General features: G+C 44.1%; 1 protein-coding gene across 1 annotated transcript in view; it reads right to left on the bottom strand.

The window, feature by feature from the left end:
* Positions 1-16,033, bottom strand: part of LOC124720215 — a 364,115-nt gene that overhangs the window by 182,408 nt on the left and 165,674 nt on the right. Inside the window, exons 10-11 of the mRNA XM_047245536.1 lie at positions 7,362-7,507; positions 5,679-5,911 (exon numbers count right to left, since the gene is read on the bottom strand). Of these exons, the coding sequence (XP_047101492.1) occupies positions 5,679-5,911; positions 7,362-7,507 (379 nt within the window). The remainder of the gene's footprint in view (positions 1-5,678; positions 5,912-7,361; positions 7,508-16,033) is intronic.

Here is a 16,033-nt window from a genome sequence, read left to right as displayed (position 1 = left end):
GAGATAGCAGAGCCGGCAGCACGAAGAATAGTGGCAGAAATACTCTGCGTGACCACATCGATGCAGTTCGAAAGACAGGTGTCGAAGTTCTGCACAGCAGACATATATATAAAGCCCAACTGGCCCTGCAGAATGCCCAACCTGGAGGCCTGTCTGCCTGGCGGCAGCTGGGGAATGACAGAATCACTGGAATACGGTCACTGTCACAAAGATCATCACGCGGTGACCAATGAAAGCGAGCCAGGAGAGCAGGGGAGGAGATTGAGAGATCGAGAGCAGTGAAGGTTCCACGAGCAGCACTGAAGTGGGTAGGGGATCAGTCATTCAGGGGACACAAATCAAAGTTTGTAGTAAGTTGGTCATGTAGAAGACCCCTTACCCAACAAAGTGGCACTCCCGCACAGGGAGTGGTGTGCACTGAAGTCCCCAAGGAGGAGATACGGGGGCAGGAGTTGCCTCAGGAAGCCTCATCCTTTGACTCGGGCTGCTGCTTCTCCCTCAGAGGGGGGGAGGAGGCATTATAAGTAAGGGAATAGGCAGACAGTGAGTGGCTTTACAGCCCTCGGAGCACGGGTCTCTCCTCCATCCCAAAGGTGTGAGAATGGCAGGGAGGAGTGTTCTGAGACAGAGCCCCACCCTAGCAGGAGCCAGAGAAGAGGACATTTTCCCTGGCCGAGGAGGAGGAGGAGCGGCTCCTGGAGGAGAAGGAACGGGAACACTGAGGGTGAGGAAACGAAAGGGGGGCAGGTAAAGGGGAAGAGGTGAGCAGGGAAAGGTGTAACTGAGGCATAGGCAGAGGAGAGATTTACAGGATGAAGTCTGTCAAATTTCTTCGGGGCTTCAAGGTAGCTGAGACAGTCGAGGGTCTTTATTTCCCGAATTCTTTTTTCCATCACATTCGTCGGACACTGCGGTGAGTGGGGAGAATGGAGACCAGAGCAGTTTACAAAGTTAATCGAAGGGGTGCGAGGGCTGCCCACACGAAGAGGGTGGCCCCAGTCACTATAGGTGAGAGTGGCACAGTGTCCCGAGGACACGTGGCTGAACTTGAGGCAATGGAAGCAATTCGGGGGAGGTGGAATGTACAGCTTCGCATTGCATCCGTACACCATTATTTCAACCTTCTCGGGCAGGGTATCCTCCTCAAATGCCACAATGAAAGTGCCCAGGGTCTACACGACGGTCCTCAGGGTCTTTCTGGACACGGCGGACAAAATTGATGCCACATCGTTCCAGATTAGCCATAAGTTCATCACTGAATTTGAGGAGATGGTCCGTAAGGAAAATTACTGAGTGACTTGTGAGGTACAATAACCACGGGGTCGTCTCTTATACGGTCGCAGGCACAGAGGGGGGCTGACTGGCATACGTTGTCTTTGTAAGGAGACAGCCAGATGTCGTCTCGCTTAATGACTGAACTTGACGAAACTTGTCCTCCGCACGTTCCACAAAAAAAAAGGGGTGTGGTGGCGGCTAGTCTCCCTGTCTCGCCCAAGCCGGCACGTCTCGCCCTCCTCCCAGGGTGTATCTGAGGAGGGTATGGCTGGAAAGGCAGAAACAGGAACTGAGACGGAACTATGTCAAGGAAGAGACACAACTGCAATAGAGCGGCCAGAGAGGTAAACACATTTCACGTGCCAAACGTCCGCTGTGATGCTACCCACTCCTTGCGAGCGCCACCCAGCCACAGTGATGGCCGCCTGGCAGGACGGTCGTTGCAGGGAGTTCCGATGCCCGAAAAGATGGACAACCCCTCCCAGGCTTGCACGAGCCATTCACAGCACAGGTGACAGCAGTGTGATACCTGCTCAGCCAGATGGGTACATAAAAGCCCCACCGTGTGGACCGGCTACCGAGCTGGTGACCTGGCAAGGAGGCGAAAGGGCTTTGACGGGGAGGGAAGGGAGGAGGAATGCAGGAGGAATCCCAGCCAAAGACGCTTGGGAGGGGGGGGAGTTCTTCCCCATCTGACTCGCACTACAGATTTCAAATTTAGAGATGGTGACCAAATGCCTGAGGAGGACCAAAAAAGAAAAGCCAGAAAGGAGGAGGAAAAGCAAACAACCAAAACCATAAGACAAAGCAAAGTCATGAGGATAACCAGGCCAACATAAAGATCACCAAGAGAAGGAATGGAAGTGGAAAGGAAGGAGAACAAGGAAGGGGAAGGGAAAGCAGCCCAGGAAAGAATAAAGGCTGCAATAGCTCAGGGACCAATGCACGCCACTCACATGCTCACCGAAGAGCTGTTGGCCCTCTGGGGAGACAAATCTTGAGATTTCAGGGGTAAGAAAAGATGTAAGTTGTCAAAAAAATGTAAGGACTTCTGTATTTCTAGACATGTGAACGAAGATCTTAAATACTAACATCAACATCTTTTGCAATGAACTGTTTTTAGATGGCGACAGCAAGTCAAATGTTATATATGTTTCATTAAGACCACATATATTTTTTTTTTTTTTCCTTCAGTAAAACAAAACACATTTCGTGACAAAAATACACGTTACATTGGAATCGCAAGACAGATTTAAAATACCTTTACTGATTTCAGAAATAACCTCAGAAAAAACTAGGCCTCTTGAAAGAAGTGTAAAAGGCAAGGAAGAGCTGCGTAAACCGACACTACAGGTGAGGGCCAATAAAATGTTAGTTGTACGTTTGTTATTGTCGGTTATTGCCCACTGAGTTATGTCTATTATTTTACAGGTATTGTGTGGTTTTTCTTTCACGAAATATGTGAGTATATAGTGTACAAACTGCCAGTGACTGCCACTATTATCTTCCTCTTATCAACTGTACTTTCTAATATATAAAGTACTTTCAAAGTGCCAAAATGTACTAGAGTAAATAAAATGTCTATAAAATGCCGCACTGTACAATGTTCTTGCAGTGAGACAGTCGCAATTCCTAAAATCCATTCCCCACGGCCTCTGGCCAGCCAAGGAGCACCACGAGGAGCACCACAGTCCCGAGTCTGTGGATAAACCACGAAAATCTGCCGCATTACACACACACACACACACACACACACACACACACACACACACACACACACACACACACACACACACACACACGACCTCCAGGCAGATCAGTGAGACCAGATCAGACGGGCAGGGTCTGCACATTAGTGGGAAATGATGGACCTCAGATCCATTAGAGATACCCTCGAAAATGGCCAGCAGTTTTGGCCCGTCACGGAAGTCCACTGGTATGACCAGCTATTTACATGTCACAGACAACTTGTTGACGAAATGAAACCACAGTGCTCAATCTGTGCAACAGATAACTTGCACGAATACTCTGAAAATCAATACTAATAAGGACGGGTAGCAACTCACCATAAAGATGATCGCTGAGCTGGAGACAGGCACATGGAAAAGACAATGAAACTCTCACAACTAAATTTTTGTCCAAAGCCTTTGTCAGAAAACGAGAGCGCAGACACATTCACATATAGTCACTCGGACACAACTCGTACACACAGGACCGCTGTCTATGGTCTATGAGAATCAGATCAAAACAAACCTCTCCTCACGCCTCCCTTCCTCTCGTCGGCAGCTGCTAGGCTAGCACTGACTGCAAGCTGAGAGGAGTGGCAGAAATGGAAGAAGCGATAAGAATGAGGGAGTAGGGAAGCAGCTCACGTATTTGGCTGCACCCAGCCAGCAACGATGCACGACATCTCAGTAAACAATCCATTTCATCCACTGAGACAAAAGCTAGATTTTTTTCAAATTTCCCTAATATTGCCCTGACACGTATGAAATTCCCTGATATCCCCCAATATCCAGAACTTGTAGCAACCCTGCATAGTTTCTCTGATTTGGGCCATCCTGTTCTACAATAGGCATCTGCCTGTTCACACTGCAGGAGGTGCCCTATACGATTACCCTGCATTCTTGACATCCTTCAGCATTCCTTCTCAACCACGACCCAAGCTGCCCTCAGATTTTGTCACATGTACGGAATCAGCAGTGTCAGAAATAAAGGAAAAGTTCAATTAAGGTTGAAAGGATATCAATGATATGATTCACTCATGACGCTGCTACTCCCAATGAAAGTGAAGAAGAATTACACAACCTTTTGACTGGAATGTACTGTCTGATGAGCAAATAATATGGGTCGAGAATAAACTGAAGAAAGACAAAATTGTGATCCTGACAAAGTAAAGCAAGCCTGCTACCTTGGAAGCAAAATAACACACTAGAGATAAAGCAAAAAGGACATAAAAAGCAGAACAGAAGGGGCAAACACGCCAATCCTGACCAAAAGAAGTCTCGTAGTACCAAACATTGGCCTTCATTTGAGGAAAAATTTTTTGAGAATGTACATTTGAATCACAGCATTTTATGGTAGGGAATTGCGGACTGTGGGAAGAATGGAAAAGAAGAGAATAGAGCCTTTTGAGATGTGATACTACAGCAGGACACTGAAAATTAGGTGGACTGATTAGACAATAAATAAAGAGTTTCTTTGCTGAAAGGGTCAAGATAACAGGATGTGTTATGACATCAGGGAGTAACTTCCATGGAACTAGTGGGAGCTGTAGAAAGGAAAGACAGAGATTGGAATACATCCATCAAATAACTGAGAATTTTGCGTACAAGTGATAGAGATGAAGACAGGAGATGAATTTGTGGCGGGTCACATCAAGCCAGTCAGATGACTGATCAGGGGGGAAGGGAGGGGGGAGGGAGGAGGAGCAGTAAACATCGACAGTAGGGGCGAGGGGGAGGGGATGTGTACAGGGGTGGATACTCCTGCAACATGTGTACACTGTGCTTGGGTGTGCAATACACTAATGCATGTCTCCACAGATAAAGCAGAAAGAAATTAAGGCTAGGTGAAAAAGTAGGTCACACTACTTGACCTCCGTGACCGTCACTAAAAGTTTGTGTTAGGTGCTGTCATGCAAAGTGCAGAAAATGAGTTGGTGTCTCTTCGTGCACAAACCACACCCGTCAGTTTTCTGTAACTGAGCAGCTGTAACAGATACCGGTACGTACTAATGGCGGCACCGCGAACTGGCTCCTCACGTCATCTGACACCTCTGGTCCGAAGATGGTCTTACAGACAAACCAGTTGACAGAATTACAAATAAATACATTATTGAAATTTGGACTGTTTTTTATTAAAATTCTCGCTCCGCGGTGCCGCCAGAATACATGACTCCACCCTCGACCCCAGATAAGGAGCCAACGTCAAAATGAAAATTATTTTTGTTCTTTGTGTTGTGACTTTGAGCAGCACAGTTAAGTTCAAACTGACTTTTACTATCAGCAACAAAAACAAAATGTGTTAAGGAGTAAATGTATAGAAAAGAGAAAGTAGGAAAGTTGACATTCTTAACGAGGATTTGTGGTGCGTACCGTTATCTACTTTACGCGATACCCCTACTAATCATTTCTGCCGAATATTTTTTAAATGTCAGTTTTAAAATACTGCAGCAAATAAGCAGAAAATAATAAAATAAACTGAATTTGTGCAATAAATTTAACAAATAGTGGAGAAAGCATGTACCTTTGTGTTCCTTTCGTCAGCTTAAGGAACTAGAATGCAAAATTTGATACAGCAGCACTTACCGCATGGAAAAACAGTCAAGGAAACTGATGGAAATTGAAAAACTGTAACAGAAATTCGGCTACATCGCGCAACGGAGATTCTGTCATTCTCACCCGAGTTTGCAGACTCCGGACACCCTTCGCCACCGGCAGAGCCCACATCCGCAGCGGATTCCCGGCGTTCGTCGGCAGCCGTCTTCACACACTTGACGTCTCTGTCAGCAGCCGAGCATTCCAGCTTGCCGTCCAGGTGGTGCAGCAGGTTGTAGCGGATGTTGTCCGACACTCTGCTGAAGAACGCCAGTTCCACCTCGACAGCTCGTGCCGAAGACTGTTCCGTCATCGACCTGCGTACCATTGTAGAAAAGAAGTGCGTAAAGGGTAAGATGTAAATAAAATAAGTTCTTCACATTATTTTCATTGTATTCATTTAGATAGTCTTACTGTATTTTCTAATGTTCAAAAACATTGTGGGCTGTTGCATTTATAGTACCACATCGAATTGTTACTTTGAAATTTATGTTTCTTAACTAGACCATTTTCAATACGATAACAATCACAACATCTACAAGTGTATAAAGCACTGCACGTATGTTTCCAAAATCAGTCTGACTGTTAATGTGCTAATGACCCTCCCTGGCTTCATACAGGTAGCACTACGTACCTATTGCTGGACAGCTTCTCTGGCATAATGGTAATAAATTGTGAGTATACACACAAATCTCCCTCATGAATAAGCCTATCTATTAGTAGAAACCGTATCACAATCCCTACAGTAATTCCTGAGATTACCCTTAACACACAAACAAAAAACGGCAGTGAGAAACTTTAATTTATACAATATAAAGATATTTATATAAGGAAATTTGACTTGTATGTGGGAATAAATTCCTGTTTTCACAGGACACAAATTTGTCTTAAATACAATTCCACATAGGTCATCAAATTACATTTTGTTAATGTTGGATACCACATCTGTATTTGAAAGCTGCCTCGTAAAGCAAAATAAAAGCTGAAGTAAGGCCTTCAGTGGTTACAATAAATTGAAGTTAATTATTTGCAAAATGGTTTAGACAAAGTATAAAGGCGATAATAAAGCCTCTAAATATGTTCATTTTGAAGCTTTACAGGTCCATTTCCAATGCAAACAATTCATTTGTAGTTGAAACCATTAGTGTACAAACCCTATGTCAGAGCTATATTCTGTTGATATTTGTGAAAAAGAGTACAGCTGCCCTTGCAGAATGTAAATGATGATCCAATTACATAAATGAAAGAATTTAGGAACCTGAAAGTGATGATATCCAATGCTAAATACACACACCCAGTATGTGAGCATATGAATGACACTTATAATCAAAGTATCCTGTTGACTATCAGAGTGGCAAGGAATTACAAATTGTTTAACTGATGTGCACAAACTACACATCAGAGATATGTACATAACGATCAATAGTGTTCACAGATATCACGTGTCGTTCACGTGCTCGTGCACTGTGTCTCTCTTACCATTTTCATCATCCTATATTCCTTCACACATTTACTCATATCATCATCCATCTGTTTTCCACAGCAGATGTACTCTTCTTTCACATCTCTCAATAGCACATTTTCAGTTACTTGGCAAATAAATTGTTTGTACGGGAAATGGACCTATAATGTGCAAAAATAAATATATCTAACAGCTGCACTTTATTTTGTATTTTATAATTTGGTAATAGTACAGTGGTGAAGAAGACTATAAGAATATGCGATGAAAAGAGTTCAAAGTTATCCAATTTCTGTCCTCGCTCATACCTTCCACTGCCGTACCTGGTGGTAGTGGTGAAGACGGAGACGGGAAGCTTCTTGATCTTCTTCTGCTTCTGGCAGGAGGCGCCCGGCGCCGACGACGAGGAACCTGCCGTCTGGTAGTCAGAGTCCCCGGCACTCGAGGACACGGCCTGCGACACGAGTGAGAATTGTGCCAAAAACTATTATTCGGCACAACTGGGCTACAAAACTACACATTCCTTTCACCGATGTGGGCATCGATAAGAATTTTGTGGGTAAACCGTCACTCCACATCTAATATTACTGCTATAGAAATGTTCATTTAGGGCACAAATAATTCTGAAACTAATTTTTAGGGACAAAAGTACTTTAGACTTTCACCCACTTACTAGGATCGTTCAAAACATAATGACCCACATTCGCACCCCCCACCCCCAAACATTCTTTTTTGGTGAAAGCTGTTGTCCTGCACCCGTTGCCACATTCTCACTGCACAAATTACACTCACACTCTCACTCTCTGCCAAGCGTGTTCCGTGATGTAAGGAATCTAACTGGTCAAAACAGATGGTAAGTCCACAGGGCACCAGATCGGATTACAGGGTGGGTGAGGCAGCGACGTCTGACTCGACTCGGTAATGTGTTCCCCAGTCCTGAATCTCTCGTGCGAGTGTTCACCGTTGTGTGGAAGCGAGATTTCTTTCCTTCGGATTCCTGTGAGACTGAACACGTCAGAAATTGGTCTCGAGTTTCTTCAGAATCTTCATGTATGTCTCTGAATCGATGGCTGACCCCTTTTGGCAACACTCCCACAAGAATGATGCCATCACTATCACACAAAGAGTGTAATCACAACTTTTTGCCAGCAGAGGGAGCTGTCTCGAATTTCTTCTTTTATGGGGATTTAGGATGTTGCCACTCCAGTGACGGCCCTTTTGTTTCCAAGTCAAAGAGGCACATCCAGGTTTCGTACCTGTAACGATTTGTGACAGAATGGTCTCTCCGTTGGTCCCCAACTGATACAACAGTTAAGATGAAATGGCTTTTCTTTAGATCTTGTGATCCCATCCACACCTTTAAATATCCAGTCACTGCGTGGATTTCCAATGCTCACTCATAGTTGTAGAGTCAACTGTAGAGTTATGATGCACCGGTTTGCTCAAATAAGGGCAACTGCAAGATTCACCACACTGGGGGCAGTGGCTGTGACAAGGACGTCCCGAACACGGCCAATGGCGAAACTCAGCTTCTGCACTTCCCGATGCTGTAACTCCCTTTACTCGTCACCTGACAGTACTCCCGTCAACTATGTTATTACCGCACACTGCACACACGAACATTACAGACATTCACCAGAGTGTCTTTTTCCGCAACCGAGAATTCAGTTACAGCCCCGTAATGCCGTCGCTAATTTTGAGCATTACTCTCCGAGCAGCAGCTCCATTGCAACCGTATGTGGGGCAAGTGGGCAGGTGCCGATACGTAATCAGTCACACGAGCCCATTCGTAAACCACGCAGCAGCCAGACCGAGCCGTGTTACCCCGGTAGCACTGCAGAATGGCAATGCAACTTCAAACCGGGCTGCAGAGTATTTCCACACTGTCAGGACACGACAGTGGGGATCTGCACGTACCTGGAAGCAATGTACTGACACGACAAGTGTCCAATTAATCACTATAAATATCCTATAAGTCTAGCACACATATGCACAGTCTGACAGCACCTCCTGCAATATCGGATCGACGCAAGTCTACACCTCGCAAGGGGGCACCCGGAGGCCGGCGCCAGTCCGCGAAGCTGTCTCGACCGGACCAGTTCACAATTCTAAGCCCCCATCCGTGGCCTAGAATGAGACGACAGATGAGGCGACCCCAGGCTCCACAGCAGCCACCGAATGCCAGCCTCGGAGGGAAGCAGTTTGAGACGGGGCAATACTGCTGCCAGCAGTTTCGACCGGGGTGAGCTTCAAATCCGTTAGTGGTAGACCCGAGAGAATTTGACAGACGTTAACATCACTGGCACTGCTCGCTCTGGTCACACAGACCTAACTCGGGCAAGTGCTGCCGAGTGAGCAACAGTGCCAGAAAAGTGGAACACGGACATCAAACGGCCAGCCCGCTGACTCGACCTTCCGATGTCGACGGCACCACTGACAGATGTACACCTGCAGTGGGTGTATCCAGTGGCATTGCAGCATTTCAACATAGTACCACGAGACTAAATAAATGACGATATATTTTGCAGCTGAGTTTCCTAGCCACCTCTGGCTGCCACCACCACTGCCTCCACAACCCGCAAGTCCACCTACCTTTACACCGTAGTGGCTCCACTCACCCTGGGTCACCACAGCACACTGCTCGTAATGACTATTTCGCATAGATGTCATTTTGAAGGTTCACTAAAGCTCTGCAATCTGTTATAATGTTTTGAAACTTCACACACATACAGAAGAATCGTCAAATTTGAAGCACCAAAAAGGACGGATGGACGGACACACACACACACACACACACACACACACACACACACACACAGTTTCTCTCCTATGGGTCATCAGGCAGATACTTGCAATTTTGTTTTTTAAAGTGCAGCTGGAGTCAGCCAGCCAAATACTGCTCATCAACACTTTCATGTGACCCCCAGAGCTGACAAGGTGTCAAATCATTTTCCATTACAAGCAAAATGATTTTTAAAGTGGAATTTTACGTGACCATGAAAAATGTGTTTCATTAATTTGTATTTACAGCAACATAAAACATTGCGAAAAACCAACAGTACTGCCCAGGCCCACGCCGACTCACTACTAACAGGGAACAGACAAATTCTAGTACACAAAATGCTCTCCCCCCTCAGTTTGCCACCATTTTTAGCAACTAAGGTCAGTGGCACACCACTGTCGGCATTTGTCTCAACTACTTTGCCAGCAGGTATCATTTGTCACACAATGTTTAGCCATTTACGTATAACAATTTTTTAAAATGTTTAATGGACTTCATGATAACTCTGTAGAAGACCATACCTTGTACTCAACATGTAAATACTTACTTACTTACTTACTTACTTACAATGGCCACACAAACTGCAGCCGGTCATTGGCCTCACTCAGTCCAGCCTTCCACCCTTTCCTGTCATCTGCATCTTCATCTCCCAGACCCAGTATCAGTACGTCTCCCACGACATTATCCTTCTATCTCATTCTCGGCCATCCCAGTGGTCTCTCTCCTCCAGCTCCTCCATCCATTCCAGCCTTTATTACCCCTCTCCTCCTCACACGTCAGTCCCATCTTAGTCTCTTAATTTTCACACTCGCTATGACGTCAGGCAGTGTGTATACCTGTCTGAGTCCTCTGGTTTTCCTTATCCTCCACTGTTCACTTTCTTTCACTGGTCCATATATTTTTCTCAGTACTTTATTTTCAAAAGTGATGAGTTTTTTTCTCTGTTTTCTTTGTCATGGTCCACATCTCACTTGCATAGCACACTATTGGCTTGTCATGGTCTCACATATTTTTATTTTTGCCAACCTAGATAGTAACTTCAATCTTATGATGATGTGCATAGCTCCTAGACATCTTCACCCAGCTCAAATTCTTGTTACTATCTCTTGTTCTATAAGGTTTTGCTGGCCGATGTTACTCGACATGTAAAGGTGTCGTATATTCCCAGCAAATGAAATCAAATGAAGAAGAGGTGAGCTTCCATATGTAGGACACGAAAAGTTCAACATGTGTGCACATTTAGTTCTATTTTGTGATTTGATCTGTTTTGGTTCCCCTTGTTGCGATTTGATACCAGCTTCTCTCAACTTTGAGAACGTCGATCATCGAAATTCTCCTCACTGCCACCCGAGTTGCTCCATAGCGTGATGAAGGCTGCCTGGCACTTTATTGCAAATAGCAGAGTAACCGTGTAGATGTAGATTTAGATGAAGACACCACAGATGACCCTGATCTCATGGAACAGTCAAATCTGGAATTGATCTCCAAATCTCTGTCACACAAAGCCTCCCAGCAGCCTGGATTACAGTAATTGTTAACAACTCGCAGGTCAGACCGAGGCGTGACAAGTTAAACATTGAAATACATCTTTAAATCTCTAGAATTAAAAATAAGAGATGTGGTCAATGTCTTTGTTCTTAATACAGAAGCTCCCATCTGTGCATTTATGATACCACCTCTTCTGACAGGTTCTTTCGTGCGATATATCTCGATGATGCCCAAGGGTTGGGGGAGGAAGGAGGGAGGGGGGGATGGTGAAATGAGCTAACTGCTAATAAAACTAAATATATATTTGAAATAAAAATATTCTGAGACAAGAAAAGACTTTCTTTTTTCAATAAATTTAATGCAGCTGCATACCCACACAATCAAAAAAAATGAACAGTTAGCAAAAAAATGAGAACTTGCGAAGTTTCATATCAAGTACTATGACAATACAGCGACAAAAACTGTTTTATGTTCTTCGCTTTTTGATATCTCGAAACTTTCACAGTTACCAACATCCGTGGCCAAGTGTACTTTCTCCCTATCTGCAGATGTTGAAAGCCAAAATGAACACCACAGTAAACCAAAGATTAACTGACAAACATCTGAACATCTGTTCAGTCTACTTCACAAAGTAAACATTTCACATTATTGGTTTTGATCTATTATGGGCATCATCTCATGTGATGTTATGTTGTAATCACAGAGTGAGTCACCAAAAACATAAACAGAACTTTTCACAAAATACACCAAGCAAATTAGCATGCACTAAAGTGAGAGGAGTTTGAGAGACAGGCTGAGGACCTTATGGGTGCAGCTACAGCATCTACTAAACGAGTTACACCAACTGTAAACTCGAATCCCACAATTTGTTAACATCGGAAGTCGATAGTGATCAGTCTGTGATTGTACAAGTTCTCACATTAAGCTGTGCCAGTGCGTCGTGCACAAATGACGCTCGACCGTACCGTATCGGAAGTGGTGGGTTGAGGTGGTAACACAATGTCCGTCAACTAGAAGAATGACCGAGAGATACTGACAACTTAGAACATTCACAAACGATACCAAGTAGTAACTGGAAAACACGGAAAAATACACTTTTTACATCGCTCAATTTGCTAATTATTTATTTTTGAGACCTGGGTTTCAGGATGATGTGCATAATGGTACTGTTTATATCTCTACAATTATGCACAACAACATCTTTATTAGTTATGTTAGTGATAGGCAATAAGTTAATAATCGAAAAGAGAGCCACAAAAATAAATAACTCGTGAATCGAGAGGGGGAAAAAAGTGAGCCTTCCACATAATCGTGGGTTGCACAGTATCGATTGGGGAACAAACAAATCTTATCACCGAAAGTACTTGCTGCTGCTTCCAAGTCTCGTACGTTCTGTCATTTAACTCTGGCAGTCGTTTACAAGAGCTCAGATCGAGCACATCTGCACACTATATGTGCTTTTGTGAAACCGACTGAACATCTGAATTATACCAAATCAGAAGTGTTGATGATTTTAAAACAAATTTTAAATATTTATACTGTACACGAATGCTGATGTCAGTTGCCAGCATATACAAGATGTGAAGGTTCAACGCATACCGTACCAAAAAAGAACGAGTCACTATCCCACAGATACCGAATAATGTCGATACGAGCAGAATGGCGAGGCGGATAATATTTCGTTAAGAGCAATGAGTAGCACCAATTCCCACAGTACTCGGCCAAAATATAAGTGCGAGAAGCCAGTGACATTCAGCTGCACAGCTCAAATTTTATGTACGAGCTAATTAGACTGGGAATTATTGGAAATTTACCAACAACTTAAAAAAAAGACATGCAAACCATTTTGTTCAGTGGACATATTAAATTTTATGACGCACAGACTGCCAGGAGACTACTGTAAGAAAGAAAGTAAAATGAAATAAATTCAGACTATTGTACAAAAGAAACTGGCATACAGAAGTGAAACAGGGAATTTGGAACTGAAAACACATTACATCGACAACAAAATGCAGCTCGGTGCCTGTCTCGCAAGGCCCCTGAAGCGTGCCCAAACAAAACTAAGTGCTCAGCAGCAAAATTCCACCTCAACTGCACATCCTTTACTGTACCACAGCAGATTTCAAATTTACGAGTCTGCTCGGTATCTTAAGGTAGTACACAAGTGAAAAATAGATGAAATAGGGTCAAAACGACATCCAACTATCTAGAACCAATACATTCATATTTGGTTTATAATGAAACACTGATTACTTAAAATCAGTTGATTATGGGAAATACAGTGAAACAACCTCACGTACAAAAAATTACAGACAGACTACTGCTCACGTTAGCAAGTGTCGCGATGCGTTTCACAATGAACGCACAGTGCGAAATTAAGCCCAAAGATCTTTAATAAAAAACAGTCGTAAAATCTATATATTTCAGTATTAAAAACGTTGTTATCGGTTGGGAAAGGTAAAAATCAATCAGAAAGTATTCATATGCCTGCAAGGCGATAATTCTTCCCAATGTGGAGTAGATGCATAAACATACTGTTTACTAGAACTGCTTGTAATTTTTCATAATGCAGATCCTTTCAATGTATTCTTTATAGCGGAAAGGCTTCTAATATTGCATATTTCTTGAGTTATGTTACTATATGATTTTTTTAAATGAAGTATGCCGATGTTATTTTTATATACTGGATATTGTAATGATCTTATTTCTTTAACACTTTGCTCGTGTCCTTTTTTGTCATCATCACCGTCATTGTCGTCGTCACTACCTCTGCTACCACCACCCATTAATCCTCTGTGGTTGCCCAAGTGTGGTGTGAGAGAAATTTCCACATTTTGCACTTCTCCCCCACTGACTTTGTGGCATTCCCTCTCCCTTCCAGACCAGCTGCACTCAAGTGAACCACAGTTCCGTTGCCTCACCTCCAGTGTCTTGCCTTCTTGTTCCTTTTTGAGACATTTTCTCATTGTTCTCTGTCTGTCCATCAGTCTGCTTGTAGAAACTGTTCTTGTTTCATGTAGTGGTTGTTTACTTGTTTCTTGATACATCTTTTCATTCCTTCTCTCTCTCTCTCTCTCTCTCTCTCTCTCTCTCTCTCTCTCATGGTCACCCATCTGAGTGTTAGCCCAGCCCGACAGCACTTAACTTCAGGGATCTGACGGGAAATGGTTACCAATGCGGCAAGGCCGTTGGCACAAATATAACTACAATGCCAAAAATAAACTGTAAACGAGAAGAACAATATATTGCACAAAACTTAATAAATACGCCTTACATATTACAAAAATGGAAACAAAGGAATTGCTGCATTCCTGTGTTTCCATATTTGTATTGAGTACGGTATATTTGTTCGAGTTTCGAAGTACTAAGTGTACTGCTGTTCTCATTTACATTTTATTTTTGTCATTGCAGTTGTATTTATGACGCGTGTTCCAATTACAATGTACGGCTACCAGATGATGGTAGTACAATAAAAGAACCAGAAGCTGTACTGCATTACGGAGTTTGCAAAACATATTGCCACTGTTCACAACTGCCTAAAGAAAGTAATCAGCAATAACAGGAGGAAAAATATTCTAGTAAACACGGGTCTGCAAACGAGCCATTCACGGAATAAGAGTGAATATGCGTTGCTGAGCCATCATAGACATCGCTGAATTCAGTACGAAATATTGCTGTAGTAGAAATGTACCTGAAATATAGACCATTCCATCCAGTCATTCACAATGATGCAGTTGAAGCACTGGAGCAATAAATTGTATAGTCTAGTCCAGATTTCAAAAGCAAAGTGTACATTATTCACACTGATACAGTTGAGGAACCAGAGCAGCACGAGCATATGAAGGAATCTGCATCTCACTGTAGACAAATGTGGAGTATTGCAACAAAACTGAAGATGACAAATGGAACACTCGGGTGTGAGCGTATAGTAAATTGCAAAGGCCTCCTTAAGTTAGGCCTCGAGAGAGTCGAGCCCAGCTACACGGGAGCTGTATCAAAAGGTTTACATTCCAACTACATTTGTACTAAGGTAACGATTTGACAAGAAGACGGCGGCAGTCTTTAAACACGTGCAATTATCGTGCTAATGGCTCATTTGTAGATCCGCATTTGCTTGAACATTTTTGTCTATTATTCAATTCTTCTGAAGTTTCAGTTTTTGCTATTAATTACGATAACAAACTGCACAGTTGTCGGTAAAATAAACTGCACTATAACGGATTTCCTCGTTTCGTCGGGAGATTCGGCAGTGAAAGTGAGCTCTTCAGACACCCCACAAAAGACTCGTCAGTCGGAAATTGGCTGCGGTACAACTAGAGAGGTGCAGTCGAGGCAGACTTTTACGTCAGCAGCGACGACCGACCCACGGCGGTGTGGGAAATGCGAACGAGTGCTCGGCAATCGGAAGCAGTGCGACAAGCAGACAGAGGCTGTGAGCTGTCGACAAAAGCCGTGCAGCAGTCACCGTGGCTACGGGGCTCTGGCTGCGGCTCGTGGCCGAGCTGCCGCCGGCGGACGACAGGCGCGCCGTCGCCGCGCCGCCACCCCCCGGAGAGCTCGACTGCGGCGGCGCCGCGCCCTCTCCGCCGGGCCGCGGCCGCGGCAGCTCCGCACCTGGGTGCGCCACCCGCACGTGGCGCGTCAGGTTCGGCGCGGTGGAGAACGTCTTGGCACAGGCGGCGCACGTGTTGGCGGGCACCGCCGGCGGGA

This window comes from Schistocerca piceifrons, chromosome 11, assembly GCF_021461385.2.
Source record: "Schistocerca piceifrons isolate TAMUIC-IGC-003096 chromosome 11, iqSchPice1.1, whole genome shotgun sequence".
Classification (NCBI taxonomy): domain Eukaryota; kingdom Metazoa; phylum Arthropoda; class Insecta; order Orthoptera; family Acrididae; genus Schistocerca; species Schistocerca piceifrons.
This window is presented reverse-complemented; position numbering and strand designations above follow the sequence as displayed.